This window comes from Dermacentor andersoni, chromosome 9 (genome assembly GCF_023375885.2).
Source record: "Dermacentor andersoni chromosome 9, qqDerAnde1_hic_scaffold, whole genome shotgun sequence".
Lineage (NCBI taxonomy): Eukaryota > Metazoa > Arthropoda > Arachnida > Ixodida > Ixodidae > Dermacentor > Dermacentor andersoni.
The window spans coordinates 58,952,197-58,972,336 of NC_092822.1; the positions used below are offsets into that span (position 1 = coordinate 58,952,197).

General features: G+C 47.8%; 1 protein-coding gene across 1 annotated transcript; it reads left to right on the forward strand.

Annotated features, from left to right (window-relative positions):
• Positions 1-805: 805 nt before the first annotated feature.
• Positions 806-13,795, forward strand: LOC126528068 (uncharacterized). Its single transcript, XM_050175926.3, has 4 exons — positions 806-1,007; positions 1,802-1,995; positions 7,541-7,646; positions 10,729-13,795. Exons 1-4 carry the CDS (start codon positions 806-808, stop codon positions 12,783-12,785), a joined length of 2,559 nt encoding a protein of 852 aa, XP_050031883.1. The 3' UTR covers positions 12,786-13,795.
• The last annotated feature ends 6,345 nt before the right edge of the window (positions 13,796-20,140 follow it).

Genomic DNA, 20,140 nt, shown 5'->3' on the forward strand with positions numbered 1-20,140 from the left:
ACCCGATAGTGTTAATTACACGCTAGCCAGTTTAACTTCACATCATATTTTCAACAAATTAACATTCAAAGCCACCCTTACACATTGTTCATTCAATTCAATTCAATTATGGGGTTTTACGTGCCAAAACCACTTTCTGATTATGAGGCACGCCGTAGTGGATGACTCCGGAAATTTTGACCACCTGGGGATCTCTAACGTGCACCTAAATCTAAGTGCACGGGTGTGTTCGCATTTCGCCACCATCGAAATCCGGCCGCCGTGGCCGGTATTCGATCCCGCGAACTCGTGCTCAGCAGCCCAACACCATGGCCACTGAGCAACCACGGCGGGTAAACATTGTTTCTTCAAGCCCACCTTAGGTCACATTACATGCGAATGCGTTCAGAATCAACAATTCCTTCAAATAAAAGACCCGAGTGCGGAGCAGTGGGAGAGGGTGCTCGCCAGCAGCGACCCGAAAGTCCAGCATGGACTAGTAAGGCACGCTCGCCGAGTAGCCACCCTCAGTGGTGCCCTGGAATAGGGGCGTCGACCCTGCGCAGATGGGGAAGAAGACCGTGAAGACGGCCGACCGCATCTGCCACCGCTAATTTCTAACCAATTAGAGCAAATAAAGTTTTTCCTCCTCCTCAGGTAGCCCAGTTAAGAGGTATTCGTCTCCTCGTGACTTACAGAGAACGTGACCGAAGCGTAGCATGAGGCGCGTGCGCCCGTGCTCGCGCATAAGAAGAAGAAGCTACCGGCGATGGCGGCTCCACGAACCGACGGGCTCCGCCCAGATAGCGTCGCGAACTTGCCCTCGATGCCCCCGAATGCGACAGGCAGCGCGGATCAGGGCAAGCTGCACGCCAGCCACAAGAAGAAGCAGCAGCAGCACCAAAAGAAGAAGGCGAAGCCCGAGGACGCCAACAAGCCGGAGGCCGACGAAGAGCTCAGGCCCATACGGAAGGGGAGCAAAGCCCAAGTGCGAAGCCCATGGTCGCCCGACAAGCCTCCCCCCAAGGGTACGTGCGCTTTTTGTTTTTCACGCCTGCTGCATGCAGAACCAGCACTGGCCTTGAGATGATACGGCCGCTTGAGTCGTTGAGATTACAACAAAAAATTAATACACGGAATCAGATCGTGCAGGCTACCGTTAGAACGGTAGCTAGTACATGAGTTTGTTGAACATTGCAGTATTCAACAAACTCAGTATGAATCCATAAGCACCGTAGTGCTTATGGCTTTAACGTTACTGCGAGGTAGATCAATGCTCTGAAGTTCCAAGTGCTTATAGCTTTCCGTTTAAACACAAGACGAATCGTCTCAACACACGTACGTAACTACATTACGAATTCGCGTTGCGCCCTTGTCTACTGTACGTGTGCGTTGTACATTCACAAGAAATTGCTTTTAGCCTCTCCACAATGCTTTAACAAAGCCTTCTGTCTCACTTTGTGCGGGCATTCAATGAACACAAACTAGTGTCTGGACTCCTTCTGCACTCACACAAAGCTTCAGTGTAAGTAGATTCCAGCTCGTTGGATCTGCTGCTTTTTCTTTCTTTCTCTCTCTTGCTAGAGCGGCCCCTTGCACCCTTAACATGCATTTTCGGGTTCTTAACTTTTTTTCTATAGCCTTGTAAAACGCGCGACGCTTAGCACTAGTCTTCAACTACTGTAACTTATAACAAACGGAAGGAGCAGTCGCCGGGCTTGTGCGATGCCAATGCCACCTCTAACGCCAAAAACAAAAGAGTACGGCTGATAAAGGAAAATAATTTTTGCCGTCTTTCTTTTGACCGGGATGCTTGAAGCAGACGCAGAAAGAAATCAGGTGGCGTCCGACCCGCACAGCCCCGAAGAAGATGGCAATCAGGTGAACCGCCTCGCAGCAGTCACGGCCCCCAGGCGACCCTCGGCCCTCAGTCACGGAGCCAGGAAGCGGTCCATGTCCATGCCAGCCAACAAACAGCAAGCGCCATCCCACGTGACCATGGCAGCGACGTTCAACGTACGGCACCACCGCTATAGCCATGGCATATTCGAACGACTGGTTTCGTTATCTTTCTATTTGACAAATAGTGTAAGCCTTGCACAGGCTGTTACGTGGAAGTGGGTTATTAAGTGCACGCAGAAGGCACGTGTGGTACATATATTATTTATAAGCAGCGACAAACAACAGGTGCAGCAAACAAAGCATTAAGCCTCGTTAACCAAAAAACGCACGAGTAAAGCAATATGTAACGCTATTCTTACTATGTGAGAAACTACGACTCCACTTTCGACACAAAGTCATCTATAGACCAGATAGTCTCGAACCGGATGGGCTGAGCGCATACTCCGGTACACAGCGACCGGCCGCCATCTTCCCTGAGCTGCCAAGGCGCGTTCGCGTGCATGTAACGTGTGTGTGTTAAGGGGTGTTCAATGTGTAAATATGTCTGTGCCCGCAACATCCAAGTACAGAACATCATCGGGGCGTCACTGCGTCATATATGGAAGTGCAAATAACCAGCGAAAACGAAGCAGATTGCAGGGCACCGTTTGCGACGAACGCGATGTACGTCGAGAGCTGTGCTGATGTGGCATATTCAGCCGTGCATGTCCTTTTGTCTCTGTATGCGTGTATTTGTGCGTGTCTCTCTATGTGTATGTGTCTGTCTACGGACCTCGATTGCACAAAGGCCTCAGGTGGGCTTCGTACAGCGGCTCTCGCCATAGAACTCCGCACCTGATTCACAAGTAAATGCCGCGAAAGCGTTCGCACCGCTACAAAGTTCTGACACTCATGACAATCGAACTCATACACAACAGATTGAATTCCGTGCACTGGCGTTGCACAGTAGGTCCGACACTGTTGAACTAATGTTATTTCATCCTCCCCCCCCCCCCCCCCCCCGAGACAAAAACGCACACATCTGGGCATCCGCGGAAGTGCGATACGCTTACTCGAACCTACGGCATGCCGCCTGTTTTCAAGGTGCGGGCCGCGAGATTTTTCCAGGCACTACAGCGCGGAGGTAAAGTATATCGCGTACTGAAAGGGTTTTACTAGTTCATGACGTATTGTCAGACGTGCAAATGAAAGTGTAACAGCCGCAGAACCAATGTTTCCGCATGCAAAGGTAACGCGGACATAACCGAATGATCTGCTCCGTCTGGGGACGTTGCGCTTGCCACAGCCATACCGATTTGCAGCACAATCTTGCCGAGAATCTGAAGTTCAATAACCAAATTCGTTAGCTAAAATTCACCATCCCGTCCTTCGTGAGAACTTCAAAGAAATGTCAAAGCGCTAGCAGCGCAAGCACTGCTTCTACCTGCGGTCGCCTCGCTTGGCAGCTCGGAGCCGTTGGAGCAGCAGGTGGCGCCACCACGCTTTGAAAATGGCGCCACTCAATTTTTTTCTGTGTTCTGGTCTATACAGTCCGTTTCGACAGCTTCCTGCGGCAACTCATTCCATCTCTCTATACATCCGTGTGATGTATAGTTTCAGGTGCTTATTATGACAATTTCTACTATAACGACGATGAGGTGATTTCAAGTGCTCGTTTTATATATGCTTATATAATTCTCATACAGCACCAATAGAGACTATATTGGTTCCAGTCGTCATTGACAAGCAAGTGCAGGTATTTCTGCTGCATTCCGAAAAGCGTTACCGTGGTGAGAATAGGGAATAAATGAACCGTAGTTGTCTACTTTTGCATGCTTTCCAGCCAATCTACAAGATATACCTGATGAGAGTTCCAAAGTATACTACCATACTCGAGGATTGGTCGCACTGATCTTCTATAGGCCGTTAGCCTGACAGGAACAGGTGCCGAAGCCAACTTTCTTCGTAAAAAAACAAGTGTGTTCTGAATGTTTTCGCGCATACATTCTAGATGTGAACGTCCGTCCCACTTTAGCGTACGGGCGATGGTCACACCTAAATACGTTATAGCGTCTGTTCGCGTTATGTCAAATTGCATCCACTTATAACCTAATCTTACGAACGACTTCTTATGGCTTATGCTCCTGTACTTTGTTTTATTGGTGTTAATATCCGTACCCCACCTACTGCACCGATTTTGTCAAGTGACAAGTTCAGTTGCCTCTCGTCATCCGTACCGCGCCCACGTGGGTGCACCACGTGATGGCCGGCAAATAGCCGCACTATCACGCCGTCCTCGACCCAATGTAGCAAAGTCGTTAACATATGCAAGAAACCCTAACGGTCCTAACACTGGCCTCTCCTGATCCATGTGACACACATGAGTACAGGTCAAGCGAATCTGGTTTGATATTAATGGTGACAAATTGCGGACGATTCAAAGGATAGGCAGCAGTTCCTGCTATTAATTTTGGGTATATACCAACGTTATTGGAATGCATCATGTAACTGCACAAAAACAAGGGACAAAGAAGGAACACAAAGAAGGAACAAGTTTTTGTGCGGTTACATGATGTATTCCAATATCGACCACCAACTAACCTTCTTTGGCCCTTGTTTTTGTGCGGTTACATGATGCATTCCAATATCGACCACCAACTAGCCCGCCTATCCTTGTTAAATATATACCAACGTACCTAAGCTTTCTGAGTAGTTTGGAATGTACAGCGCGATCATCCGCATTCGAGAAAAAAAAATATAGCGGGACTTTGGAATCGAGAATTAATGAAGCGAAATCCTTTTTCATCTCTAAAAGTTGGCTTACTGCAGGGAGTCCTTTTCTAAAGCCATGTTGCATTGGACATAACAGATTATTTGTTCTAAACACGTCATGCTTGCTTTGCTAATGATGTTCTCCATCACTTTGTAACAGGACCTTGTTAGCGATATGGGCCGGTATTTTTCCACAAGCCTTTTGCTTCCTTCTGTATGAATGGGGGTCACTTTTGCGCATAACCAATCGGCAGCAACTGTAGCTGCCGATTGTAAAAATAATGTGCACGAAGAGAAGTTATTCGCTGTGCATATCGCCTCAGGAACATACTGTATACACTATCGAGCCCTGGCGTCTTTTTTTTTTTTTTCTATCTACTTGTAAAAATAGGTTCAACACACCTGCCTCTGTTACAACAATTGCTGGCATAGATACCGTGTCCTCCGCCAAAAGCATACTTTGCGGCAATGAGAGTGTGAGCGCTGATCGAAAATAATTGTTGAATGTATATTCGCTATAATGCGTTCATTTGTGACCACAGACCCCGCAATTTCTTAACAGCTAACACTATCCTCTGGTTTCAACAAGCATTTCCAAAACTTATGCGGTGGGTTCTTCATAAAGCTCGTTAAGGTATTCCAAAAGAAATTACTCCTTTCAATTTTATTTCCTTGCTTCAGATTTCGCGATAGCTCCAGTTATATATTCGCGGCAGTGCTTCTTCTTGCTTTACAGTTTCCGCTTAAGGTGAATTATACGGCGCATCATACAAGAGAACCATCGCCTAGTTCTCTAGAAGTTTAATGGTATAAAACTTTTTTCTTTGCAATGTATAAATCATTCTTTCAATTTCAACCATAGTTTGTTACCATTGCCACAAGGATAGAGTGAAAAAACACCTTCTCTAAATAGTCTATTATGCTCTCATCAGCAGCTCCGTTATAGCTTTTATTTAGGACACGCGAACGCTTATGGTTACGGTTAGTGCTCATATATAAGTTAAGAATTATCAGCGCTGAAATTTTATGATCTACGTTCTCCAGGCCACGAGAGCCATATCCTGCCCTGAAGAGGTGCTTCCCTGCACACGTGTTGGTTCTTTATCGATTTGGGCTAATCAAAAACTGAACATTATACTTAACAGTCGCTTACAGCCGTGGGTTTCCCTCGCACCAGCGGTGAGTTTTTCCCGGTTTATGTCAGATAAGGTAAAATCAACTGTTAAAAAGTATCTTATTAAAAGAATTCGGTCTACAGTGCAAGCAATAATGCACACGTAGTAGATTTATTCTTCAGGCGCTCCTGGGCATCTGTAAATAGCCTCTATTAAGAGCGAGCAGTGATTAAGCTAAGATGTACACCAGGCACACTTGAGGTTTGCTGTGCCAGTCCCTACCAGATAACCACTCCGCCTCCGCGCACGTTTCGATCAGCGCACAGCAATGTATACGACAGTGGCACTATTTATGAGTCATGATTTTCTGGATGGAGCCAAGTTTCAGCAACTACGTTAACATTCGAACAGTATACAGCAGTAAAATGTCTTCGAATTTATCAGTTTTATTAACAATGTGAAGGGGAATTAAAAGATTAACGATAGCGCTGCAGTATTTCAGTTACATCAGGCGGGTGAATGTTTGCTATATACAGGTAACAATGTCTCGCTGTACCTGTCCTATACTGTACCAGTCATCCATACGCACAGTTTCTTGTTCACCTTCAATTTGTCAAACACCAGGGTTACATTTCTTCGCATCGGACACGATCGTCTTATGGCTGACTGCCGCAGCTTTCTGCGCTTTTAACGAGCATCGTCCAAGTAATCTTCCCATATACGTACGTTTCTGTCTTTAAAGCTTTCCGCAAGACTGCCAACTTTTCTGCAAAATCGTAAAACTGTAACATCAAAGAATACTTTCGATTTCCTTCCTCAGGGCCAGCACGGTGAATACGCTCAACAGAACGTACTTCGGTGCCTGAAATGTCTATGATGAGGTCGTTTACGACTCTTTCTTCGATTGAACCCGTTATCTTCTGGACGAGTTTCCTTCAAACCATAGATAATGATACTATTTCTGGGACTGCGGTTATCTAAAGTAGGAATATCTTTTTAATTTGGTTAACCTCTGTATGCATTGCATTGACTTTTACTATGCACGCTCAGTTTTTTCGTGCTGCCGCCTTAACGTAGACAGTGCTGTGTCCACTTCCGGTAGCCTACGCCGCATACTGTGCAGTCCGTCTTCTAAAAACGTATGTCGTCTTAATAACAATGACTATTTCGATGATTTGGTCTCGCTTATCCTGATCTGGATCTCCTCGACATCACCGCTAATTTGCAATAGTAAGTGGCCAACTCGAAAGGACTCGCGAGAGGATAAAGGACACCGTGTGCTCGGCAGCACTATAAGGCCTACACAACTACTTTTTTACGCACTTGGCAAAGGATCATTTTTGGCTAACCTGGACAAAGAAGAGCACGAAGTTTAGCATCGTGCGCCGGACGGCGCCACCAAGCTTACTCACGATTCATTGATCGCTCGATAGAAAGTTTAATGTTTGAAATTTAAGTTTACTTAGCAGAACGTAGTCACGCATTTGCGAGGTAAGCACCTTGGGAATTAAACAAATTTGCTACAATGTATCTAAGCCACTCTGAGCTTCGAAGGCCGGCAAACGTTTGCTCGCTGGCCTATTCATCACATCCAGAACCGGTCGTCTAAGCATGCGCAAGGCGTCCGTCTGTGAGAGACAATGCGGCCTGAGCTCACTGCAACTATTCTGAAGGCGTAGGGATGAGCGATGGAAGCAGCGCAGCAAAAGTGCTTACGCGTGCAGCGCTGCAAGGAAACGTCGCATCGCGTGTCGTGCGGGCGATTGACGCAACCTCTTACTCGCGTCACGCAGGAAGCGAAATCGGGCGCCGACGCAGCGGCCGAGACCTCGGAGCCTTTGATACGGTCAAGTGAAATGGGACAGAAATCGCCGACGAGGAGGAAGTCATCAGTCCGCTGTGAGTACGCCACGCTCACGGCCATGTTTCTTCGGCAGTGAAGGCAAAGCTACGGGGCTGGAGCTTCTCCAGATGTGTTTGCGGCGTCAAGTATTCGGGCAGCGCTTGAGAGCGCTTTTTTTATTTCTTCGGACTGATGCTGGAAGGGAGGGGGGAGAGAGTTAGAATCAGTGCTGCTTCCACGTGCGACCGTTCTGCATTCGCCCAAGTAAGTAAGAGAAAAAAGCAGGGCCAATAAGTGAAATTAAACACTCGGTGCTGCATATGTAGTTTTTTTTTTTACTTTTTTGATATAAATTCGATGTTTTTCTCATCCTCAGCTTAAACTGCACGGCTGCAGCCATAGCAAGCGGTTGCCATGGGGTATTTCAATAGCAACTCCCTGTTTGTGCCCGGGCATTATGAACTCGTCACAAAAGTTCGTTATACCCGCGTTCGGTTTCAGCCGAACCCGGTTACAACGAGCAGGTTTTAATTCAACGTTCGACGAAAAGGCCTTAGGCGAGCGTGGCCCGTGATTAAAATTAAACGAGCATTATCCTAAGTTTCAAACAAAAACAAACGTATAACTGACGCTGTGGAGCCACCTGCGGGTCTTTTGTTCGAAATGAAGAGGCGTGCCAATGGGTAGGATTATTTATTTCTAAATAAATATGCTATAGTTGGTTCTAAATTAATAACTAGCAGTACTCCTAACTAAGTGAGCCCTCTCACGGTCTTGTTCATGTGAAGAGGGTAGCCACAGCGATCACGAAACTTCAGCTATATCTGGGTTTTCTTTCAACCCTAGGTGCGCGCTCCTTTTATTTGGATCAGCCAACAAAGTTATACGCTAAACATTTTCATGTATCGGGGATTCGATACTCCCAAAATCGCCTACAACAAATCTTGACGAACATCTGTGATGCGGTATATACGTATGCGTTATCGTCGGTGGGAAAAGAGGCAAGCAAAGATTGCTTGATTAGATGAACACTGACGAAAAGAAATGGGCGCCAGTGTGCACATATATAGGTAGCTCAAATGCGGGGGGACAAGGAATTGAGGAAGAGGTCAAGAAAGTTGGCAACCAAGCGCAGAGTAACTCAAAGCGTAAATATGCGGCCTCGAAGTCGTCGACGTGATAAGGAGAGAAGCAGAAACGGTAAATTGGGCCCAAATGGCGGAAACAAAGTCCACGGGGATGTAAAAACATTGCAAAAGAAAATCGCGAAGGAAAATCTGGACGATTGCAGAGAAAGCAGTGTCCTGCTATTTGCGGCCCCATCTGATGCCCAATAAAGCTACAACCGAGCGCGAAGGTCTCTTGGAGCAGGAAATTTCTGAAAAGGTTGAAATACCATCACGCATTTGGCATCACGTGCGGAATTTTGGTGAATTTGAATGTGATATGTGTCCGGGTGAGTACCTATTGCTTCCGCTTTAGATTCGGCAGCTATCGCTTTGGTTGAATCCATTCGTTTATTTTTTGTTTCGTGCTTCCTTTATTTTATTTTTGTGAGTCCCGCACTTCAAGAATTTCGGCGGTAGGAATTACTCTCTTTGGGACGCCTTGGAATTACTACTATCCGTTCAGTTGCACAACACGGCCATAGTTTTAGAGATTAGAATGCTTCGGTTGTGACAGCCGTGGCGCTGGTTCAGTCTCAGCTCGGATTTAATATTACTTGCGCAGGCAGGTTTACTGGGCTCACAATCATCCTGTTGACTGTGCGCAATTGAGTAACTAGTGTAGTTCTGTTTCGTGGTAGGGCAAGTTATCCGTTAGGACTATTCCGTCATCTCATGCACTACAACGTATTTCACCCACGCCGCAAGTCAACGTTACTCGGGTCCTTAAATCATTGTGGGATTTCCCACACGAAAAGGGAATCATGGGAAGTATGCAACTTTACCCGCTTTCCCATTCCGCATTTCCCTTAATCTACGTCATCAAGCCGTCAGCTCGCAGAATAAAGTTCTTCTATCGGTCCACCCGTTGTAGGCAGATCGGAGGCCAGTTAGTGTCTAGCAACTTGTCATCGCTCAGGTGAATTTGTTCACCTGAGTGATGGCATGGAGGACATCGTCCTCCATTTCCCTGTGCATTTGTGACGTCGGAAGGAGTTTGCAACAGTGGGTAGCACGAGCGTTGACAGTGACTCGGAGCAGCAGCAACGTATGGCGTACTTAAAAGCCAACTTCAACAAAATGTTGGACAACTTAATCAGCCTAGTTTCAAATGGCGTGCGTACAGAACTGCATCCATGCGAAATTGTGCGTTTAAATTACGATTGAGTGCGTTAAGATAAGCTCGCACAAAGACAAGTTTCTGCTGCGAAAATTGAAAAAAAAGGAAGGACGCCGCTATTACTTTTCGCCAGAAGGGACAACGATGTGTAAAATGTGTGCATCTTCGGCATGAACTCTGACATTTGGCTGCGCCCGTGGCTGCTAGAGGTGCGCTGAAAATTTTCGGAGGCGACGTTCTGGGACTTGACGCCATATCCGCTACCAGTTGTACCATTATCGGTCATGCGCATTTGCCAAGATTTATTCAATAGTTATAGGCTACTTATCAATAACTAACTTAGGTTAAAGTGAAATTTCGTTGCAGTTATCTTTTAGACACAATGGTGTCGGTTCACTCAGGGGTATCGATCGTCAAACTATAATATTTCTCTATCGCTATTGTACTCTTTCAGTTACTCTGTGTACAATTACGTCTCCTTGTTCTTAATCACGTCCTCTTTTTAATATCTTTACGACCACGTTTATTTCAAGTTTGCTCTCCTGTTTCTTTTCTGTAACCCTGCTCTTTTCTCTGGCCGCGATACGCTTTAGCGATCTGACGAAAAACGATGCAGTTCCCTGCATCGTTTTTCTGGCCTTTTCTTGTTTTCCATGAAATAGAATCTACTACTACTACTACTACTACTATCTACACAATACATTTCTATTACTGTGGAGTGTCAATGACAAGAGAACCTCATTACTGTTAAATTGCCACGCAATAATAAGATTAATTTCGAGGGACACGTTTCTCTTTCGTCTCATGCATTCCACTCATCTGGGACTCGGCGATCTTCTTCTTTCTTTGCAGTCGGCGCAACAATTCTTCAACCCATCACGCCCCAAAAGAGCGCCTCCAGGAGCCTGCCGCCCGAGGAGTACCGAAACTGGTGGCCGCTGGTCGCCGTCGGCGCCATCGTCGCGGCGGCTTCTTTCGGCGTCGTCATCACGTTTTACTTGCTACACTCTCGGAAGAACGTCATGGAACACTGCGCCAGCGTCGAGTGCAGGTTGGCCGCCGAAGACCTGGCGTCACTCGTCGACTCCCAGGTCAGCCCGTGCGACGACTTTCACACGCACGTGTGCGGCAGGGCGGCGGACAAGACCTTCGGCGGCGACGACCTGACCAAGAGGGCGCTCGACGACCTGCTCGTCTTAGTCCACCGCCACCTCCTGAACCGCAGCAACAAGAAAGACAAGAAGCATCCGGGTATCGTGCAGCTGGCCACCACGTTCAGCTCCTGCTACGCGTTCGCCGCGTTGGCCAAGCCGCTCGCCGAAGCGCCCCTCGCGGAAGCCGTAGCCGACGAGAGCGACATCCTGGCGGCCGCCGACGTCGAGTCGGTGCTGCGACGCGTCGTCCGGCTGTCCCTGCGCAGGGGAATCTCCACGCTGTTCAGCGCGAGCTTAGTCACCTACCTCGGCAGCGTGGCTCTGTACGTCTCGCGCGGGGAGTCGCTGAGCGAGAAACTGGGCGAGCAAGTCGACGGCCCGTCGCTGCAGGAATTCGTGGCCGGGCTTTTCGACGGCGCGTTCGCAGACGCGAAGAAGGTGCGGCGGCTCCGCGCCGCTGACGCCGTGATGCACCTACTGAAGTTCGACGAGAGTCTCCGCCCTCGAAGCGGTTATGCCGGAGACATGGAGTTGGCCGGTGCTTCCAGGCTCGAGTTCATGAGGCAGTACGTGGGTGGTCACGACTGGATGGGCTTCGTGAACTCGCTTTTGCCTGCCGAGTCGCAGCTGAAAGAATCGTCGCTCGTGCTCGTATCCGAAGCGGAGGCGATAAAAAAGCCCGTAGACGAGCTCCGCAAGGACATCGACTTGGGAGTCGTATACATCTTACTCCACGTTGCGATGGAGATCGGGCGCTTCTACGGCATTCCACTGCGGCAAGCGACGAAAACGTGCGTAGAGTTGGCGCAAGACGTTTTGCCACCGGTGTTGTCGAATGTCTTCAACAATTTGACGGCCAGCGCAATGTCGGACCCATCGAGGGCAGGCGCCATCTTCTTCAGAGTAGGGAAGGTCTTCGCCAGGCACCCGCTGAAGCAAGGCTTGAGCGAAGAAGACAGGAAGAGCGTGGTCTCTCTCCTCATCAACATCAACCTGCACGTCCACCGGACCACGCTCGGCGTCTGGCCAAACGGTTCCGGCTGGCAGCCGAGGGAAGTCGCCGAATTCGCTTCCGCAAACTTCCCCAAGATGTACGGCACTCTGAAGGTGCGCGAAGCCCTGAGACGTCTCAGCGCCCCGCCTTTGGTGGAACACGTGACCTTCAGGCGTCACCTGCTGGCCAGCGACGCGGCCTATTCGCCACTGCTGAACGAGATCTTCCTCCCGGCATCGCTCCGCCGAATGCCCGTGCTGTACTCGGGCGAGGTGCCCGCCGAATTCGACATGGCCACCGTCGGCGTCCTCCTGGCGATGCAGATGTTCCGCGCGGGCGAACCGTGGGAGAGTGGCGCCCAGGATTGGTACGACCAGAACGTCGGCGCCTTCGGACGCTGCGTGAAGCAGTCGAAAGCGATCGCCTCGCAAGTCGACGCGATGCCGCCGGACCGGCTCCTCGAACTGTTCGCGCGGACGTACTCGCTCAGGGTCGTCCACAGGGCGGTCAGCGATTACTACGACGGGTATCGTTACGCGAGCAACTTCGACGCCGTGTGGAGAGATGCCCAACGCACATTGTTCCGCAGGTTCTGCCTGCTGTCGTGCGGCGGTGGCGGCGGCAGCGGACGCAACAACACTACGGGCGAGTCTCAATTGGACTGCATCGTGCCGGTGTCCAGCATGGCCGAGTTCTACGAGGCCTTCGAATGCGTGGCAGACGAGGCACTGGGCGCGCGAAACTGCGCGAGCTTGTCCTAGACTGTACCGCGAGGTTCCGCATAATAAACAACACGAACGTCGATACCGTCACCACGGACGGTGCTGGTTCACGAACAGTTTAAGCCTTGGCGCCACCATCAAGTTTCTTTCGGAAATGGTTTTATCAACGACGCTTCATTTCGAACACTGAGCGGGTTTCGCACTGTGAAACATGACTATTTCTTTCTACTGTACAGTGACAACTGCAACACTGCCGGAAGCACTACTCTGCAAATGTTGTCTATCGGGTTTTACGGTGCCTATCGCGCATATTTTCTTTTAGTCACGGAGTTCCGCTTTGGTACAACTGTTCCACAGGCGTGACATTCCTGTTTGCTATCTATTGCTGCTCTTTTGCGCTATTTCAATTTATTTTCTTCAGTGTGTGTTAACGAACTGACCAGTACAATACCGGTTTCGACAGACTTTATTACTTGACTGATTACCGGTTATATTACTCGTATTTACTGATTTACCACTCCTACGTTGGTTGGTTGTACAGCTCGTTCTTTTACTAAGACTTGATTTTGAAATGAGACACACTTAAAAACAGTAAGCTTCAGGTATCGTAAAAGGCATACCAGCCTTCTACGAGCCGGCAAACATTGTGCGAAGCGTGAAAACGTATCGCTCCTAAGCTCTGCGCAGGATTCGCAGATCACACGTCGCCCTTGTTGCTAAGCCTGAAACATGGCATGGACGTAATACCGAGGTTTGCCAAGAAACTGGCCGAGCAAAAAAAAAAAGATAGAACTTAATAAATCCGTCAATAAAAAAAGTTTTAGTTTAGAAAACAAGCTATCTCTGTCATAATTTATTGCGCCAAAAATTTAGTATTCTTGTTTGCAAATAAACGCGAGTAGAGTAAGTGGTGCTAACATAGAGGTGCGTTCTTTATAAGCAGACATTGGAAAAACACTTCCCTGTTAGATGGCTTGCACGAACCGTTATCATTGCAGTTGAGTGCATTGTGTGTGTGCGCGCAGAATAATCAGCGTAGTTGTACACCATACAAGTGTGCAAACGTTTATGTGAGCTGAACACTGCATTAAACGTATGCATTTTTGTAAAAGAAACTTTCATTTTATACAAAAAGTGTTGTACAGCTTAGAGCACCCTAAATTACGAGCAAGTTTCAGTTGAAATGAATGAATGAATGAATGAATGAATGAATGAATGAATGAATGAATGAATGAATGAATGAATGAATGAATGAATGTTGAAATGAACTGAATGAAATTTATTCACTATCTTTCTCTTGTTGGTGCTCATTTAAGCTCGTTAAGAGGAGGGCGAATTTCCCTGTGGCTGCGGTCAATGTTTAAAGTTCCAAGCAGTTCCCTCTCATCGAAAATGAGAGGGAACGAAAAGGAACTCCCAGGAAAGGAGGTGAAAGCAGCAGGCGGTAATAAAGTAAACATTGCACACGCTTGTTTGAATTACCCGCTGGTCTCGGAGCTTCCAGCTACTGCTTGTACGCCTGGACAGAGGACAGTAGAAGTCACTAGTAAAATCTATAAAATGTCTGCACCTTCGTTACTGCTAAAACCACCATTAGTTTACTATCAAACTGTTGGGAGGTGGTGCCGTCCTATCCCGCGGCTTATTAATAACTTGCAGAGTCCCGGTCTGGCCGTATCTCCTATATGCTAGATCTAGAATGAGCTGGAATTTGTCGGTTACATTTTTTTATCGTACCGGGGGTTTTCCACGCAACGAAAACGACTTCTGGGATTCCGCTTAGTAATCTTAAGTTCAGCTTATTAACCACAGTTGCACTCTCACTTGGAACACCGGTGCTAGGCTACAAACAAACGAACGTTTACCCAAAGCTCAAAAAAAGCACAGGTCTTCACTTACAGACAGTCGCAGACTAGAACATACATCACACCAACGCAACTAAGCAGGACCAATCCAAACCTTTCTACTGAATGCCCACACTGCGGCCACAAATACAACAACTTCGAACACATGCTCTGGCTGTGCCCTGCCAATGCGGACACGGGCTTTACTGACCAGTCCTCCTGGGACTCAGCGCTCAGAAGCACAGAGCTCATCGCTCAGCTCAAGGCTGTCCAGAGGGCCTGGGCCATGGCCGAAGGACTCTGTCTACCGGCCCCGACCTGGGTGGAGCCGCCAGATTGATTTAATTCTTTCTCCTCAGGACCTAAATAAAGTTTGCACTCACTCACTTACTCACTCACCGAGCGATCTATGATTACATCTGCAAAGCAAAAGTCACTATGCTGATGTTTACCCTTTTATTATATTTATGCTATCTTGCCACGATTTATATCTGCTCTTAAAAATTGGGAAATTTAAATTCGAAAGAACAAATTCCAAACAAATTTAATTCAAAATGTTTACTGCACTCCTTTCCTTCCTTTTATATTACCGTTTTTTCAATTCTTTCAGTTTCCAAGGCTTACTGCTTAATTACGCAATACTTTATTCCATCACTAATCGGCTCTCTTATTTCTTTTTTTACTTTCGACTATATTTTGTCCTCATGATACCCCCTGGTTCATGCACTATCTGCCACGGTGCGGTTGTGCCATTCAAGGTATTTCTCTTTAGAACTGGTGTACCCACCGCACGTGTGCCGTAACGTAGCGGCTATGGCGTTCCACTTCTGAGGTCGGGGCTTCGATGCGACCGCATTTCGATGAGGGTCAAAGATGCAAGAACGCCAGGGATGCTCAGATATACGCGGACGTTAATGAACCCGTGCTGGTCGAAATCGAACCGGAGTTCCCCCGCCTCGGCGCACCCCATAATCGTACCGTGGTGCTCGCACGGTCGTAAAAACGCCAACCTAATTTTACTTCGTTTCATAAACTGCAGCGCAGCAAATAGACGTGCACAGCTTTCTTCTCTGTGCTTTTGCTCGTTTTACGCGCTTGTCCTTAGTTGAGCGTGAATGACAACTAACTAGCACGATTTTTAAAGCGAAAGCTTTACTCGCCGCGAAGTTGCCATTTCGCCGTGGCCGTGCTCCGAGAGGTACATGACGTCACACCGCGTTCCTCGTCGTTGCGCTTGCCTCCACTCGCTTCGCCAGCTGCGTCGCACGCCTGATAACACGTCGGAGGATTGAAAAGGAGAGCTCACGTGCGCCGCAACCACAATTGAGGCGGCAGTATGGACGGCGACAGTTCTGATAAGCAGGAGGAGGCCTGGAATCGACATCGGAACGAGACGAAGAGCAAACGAATCGCCCAGGAGACAGACGAACAGCGCGCCGAACGACTGGCTAAACGCCGCAACTTAGCTAGACAACCAGACTAACCTGGACTTGCAATCAATATTAACCAAGGCTAACGATGCCGTAGCTTTCGCTACGTATATCCTGGCATAGCCGAGCTAAGCCACTGCCATTTTTTTTTCTTGTGAACTTCATTCTTTGCTTGTAAGTACCATAACTGTGCATCACCATCGTCATCCTTCTTTATCGCGCGTTTCCCGCGCCCGTAACGGCCGAGAGCCCCGTCGACATTGCTCGTGACAATCGCGAGAGGAAGGATCCATGCGCTAAGCGCGCGACGGTCGGCTTCTAGATCGTTCTTCGTTACCAGCGCCGAGCAGTAGCACCGGCAACCGCAGCCCAGCCCGAAGATGCCGCCGCCAAGTGAGTGATCGCGTCTGTCTGTCTTTCTTTGTTTGCTTTTTCGTAGATCACTATAGCGCCGTTTGGCGTAGCTCAGGCAGATTTTCGACGCGTCCCAGGAAGCTCTGCGGCTTTGGCGTCGCTTTCGGGGGACACCTTACGAGTAGCGGTAACCGTTGCGGCTATGAGCCTCTCACGACCATTTGTTTGAAAGGATTCCACAGCAAGCAGCTCTTTTTTTCAACGATTCGGTTCCGCTGGGATTACTTCTGTGTAGTGTTTTACGCTAAACGGCAATGTTCTGACTGTTGCTGTATAAGTCGCGGGCCGCTTTTTCCGTCGCGACGATAGATTGATTTTTTTACACCCACGGCTCCAGAAGGTCACATGTAACCCGCAAGCGGAGGCCTCAGGAGAGCCCCTGATGTTATAATAAAGGAGGCGGCGCAGGATCTCCAGGGCCCCCAAGGGTTAGCGGGCGATCAAATCTGGAAGCAGGGTGGGCCATGGGTTGGGGCCGGGGAGGCCGCGTGGCAGGCGTGTATAAGATCGGCTGTCCGCTATCGCCGGCCGCCACTTTTTTATGAGAGCACCCCTTGGCACGCGCAGGCCTCGGCGAGCCCGAACCCACGGACCAGTCCGGGTTCCAGCTTTGGTGTCCCCGTTGCCGCTTTGGTGTTCTGGAGCCGCCGCCAATGCGAAATAACGACACGTCGTTTCAATTAGTACAAAACACGATTCAATAAGTATAATCACGTCCAGCCGCCAACCTGTGACGCTCTACCGCGCCCCGCGACTTCTGCAACACTAGTCTGAATTTGCCCGCTAAACTAAACTCGGGAAGTTATTCTTGCTGCACACTGTCCGTTGAGCCAGTTTCAGGATTATTAGGTTCGAGGAGAACAGCTGCCGGTACCGTAACTGAAGCTAACGTAGCGCCGCTCTTCGAGCCCTCGTATTCAGAGTCTTCAAAATTCGAGCTACAAGCTGCACGGACGGCGCAAATTGTGCTCGTACATGTGGTTTATTCGCTTTGACGGAAACGCTCGTTGCGAATAAGTAGTTAGCAAGTAGATCAATTATAAACATTACGAATTCTTGTTTTTTTTTTTATTTCGCGATTATGATAAGTCTATTTCAAACTTGGTTATCGTATTCTCGGACAACTCACTTTTATTACAAACTAATAAAGTGCGCGTTCCCAGATGTTCATCAAATTTAGGGCTCACATTTTCGCATTCAGTGCTGGGAGTTTCTATAAAACGGACCACCAAATGTGATAAGGACTACCAAATGTGATGCCGCCGATTGCGGAGGAACGGGCGAAACCCACTTTCTTTTTCTTTTTGCCTGCCCACATGAAGAACGCAGTCAGCCTGACGTGCTATGTGTAAGACGGGCTATATGGAATCAGCTAGGTTACGTGGGGAGACGGGTTTATCTTTGTGAAGGCACTCGCATCTCTTAGAACAATATTAGCGTAATTGATTAATATAAATTGATTATATAAATTGGCACAATCTACATTGTGCCAGTAGTTTGGCATGTTAGTGGACGCTGGCCTAACGTAATTGAACACCTACAACACGTGGTCATTGCCCCGACTACAGGCTGCCGCCGCTGCCGGGTGATAAAAAGCTAGAGCCGAATTAGTAATTTCTGTTTGTTATTGGTTAGTCGCCTTGACTGTCGCATCCAATGTCGTTATCGGTTGGCGTCTGCTCTCAGAAGCGATCGAACAGCTGGGTCCAAAGAGCAACGCACTTGTGACTAATTCCATTGAGGAAGTGATTAAAACGAAAAAAAAATCCGTTTGGGTGACGTGAAAACAAGATGAACCTTACCTGCAGAGGCAGAGGTGACAAGGATAAGACGAGCTCGTACAGGCCAGTTACACTTAAGTCGGTGGTATACAGAATGGCAACGCAAGCCACAAAATTACAGCTGCCGAATTGGGTAAAGAACAATGGTATACTGGGGGGAACTACGGAATGCGTTAAGACAAGGCAGGCGTTTAAAAGATATCTTTGTACTAACACAGCTAATAAAGATTTCAATAGCTCAAAATAGCTCCGTGGGTAGCATTTCTAGACATCAAGGGAGCTTACGACAACGCAGACGGGGAATTTCTATGGGATATTCTCAAGCACGAGGGCAAAGACCACGATTTCGCGGAGCTGCTCAGGGAAGATATATGGGGACAAGCGTATTCGTATGGGACAAGCGTTATTCGTATGGGAAAGCCGGAAATGCAATGAAGTTGTGGAAATTCACCGAGGACGGAAGCAAGGGTGTCCTCTGTCTCCTTTGTTGTTCACGCTTTATGTTACGGACATAGAAAGGCGACTGGAAGAAGTGAATCAGGTTTTGATCTAAATTACATCCGTAGTAGGCGAAAGCTGCAACAGAAGATGCCTGGACTGATTTATGCGGACGACATAGTGCTACTAGCAGACAATGTAAGGAATATACAGAGACGTCCAAATATAGGTGGCAAATATAGGTGGCAAATATAGGTGGCAAATCAGGAATATTGATTCTTATACAAGAGGCGACTCATAACGTGTTACCTTAACAGGAAGTCGTACCCATAATCACGCAATATGAATACCTGGGCTCATACATAAACGAAGAAAAGACTTACTCAAGCGTACACCAGTATAATCCAAAAAAATGAAATGGAAGCGGAATGCAGCAACAACGAAACATAGAGTAGTTTCGGGCCAAAATAAATATGAGGTGGTGCGAGGAAATTGGAAAAAGTGTAATTGCGACTGCTAACGTTCGCAAATTCAATTCTGTGCTTTATATCAGAAAGCTTCTCGAGGTTGTAGGTTAACGAGTAGTCGGTGGACCGAGTGGATTTGTGGGCTCATTGTGAAGCCACTAATGAGGCATTGCAAGGTGGCATTGGCTGCTTTTTATGAGGTAAGAGAAGCGCTGAGCAATATTACTTTTGAAGAAAGACGAACAAACATGAGTGAAAAGAAATAGGCGGATAAAGTGCACAAATATATGTACCCGAATCAACGAAGAGCTCAAGAAAGTTGTCAACCAAATACAGGGTAATTGGAAGTGTAAATAGACAACTAAGAGTCGCCAAAAAGAAAGTGAGAGTAACCGAAGGTAAATTGCATGCAAAGCATGGAAACAAAAGAAAACCATGGAGATTTACAAAATCGGCAAGAAATGAATGGGGTGGGAAAAGCTGTATGATAACGCCTAACTATTTGAGATCCGAGCTAACTGCCCGAGGACAATAATATACCGGAGCAAATATGCGCCACATGATAAAGTATGTGCGGGCTGCAAGAAAATCCCGAAAATGGCTCTGCGCATTGTAATAGAATGCTAAGATATCACCCAGCGAGACCTGCATAGAATGTCCATCTTCCAGAAGCCTCGGAATTCAAAGCAGATGGAAGGACTAACTGGGCAGCAGGCGAGATAAGTGAGACGATTAAACTGTCAGTGAAAAAAAAAACAGCAGATATTTATCGAAGCGGACTCGTTGCAAGCATAGGTAATGGTACAATACATGGATAGAGAAAGTAAGATCGAGATCAGATAGAGAAAAAACGCTAGATGGCGATAAATGCTGCAAAAGCTTGAATACCTCAAGCAGGCTTGGCAACCATTTGTCTCCACCCCGTTTCATCATTATCATCATCATCATCATCATCAGCCTGACTACGCCCACTGTAGGTCAAAGGCCCCTCCCATACTTCTCCAACTACCCCGGTCATGT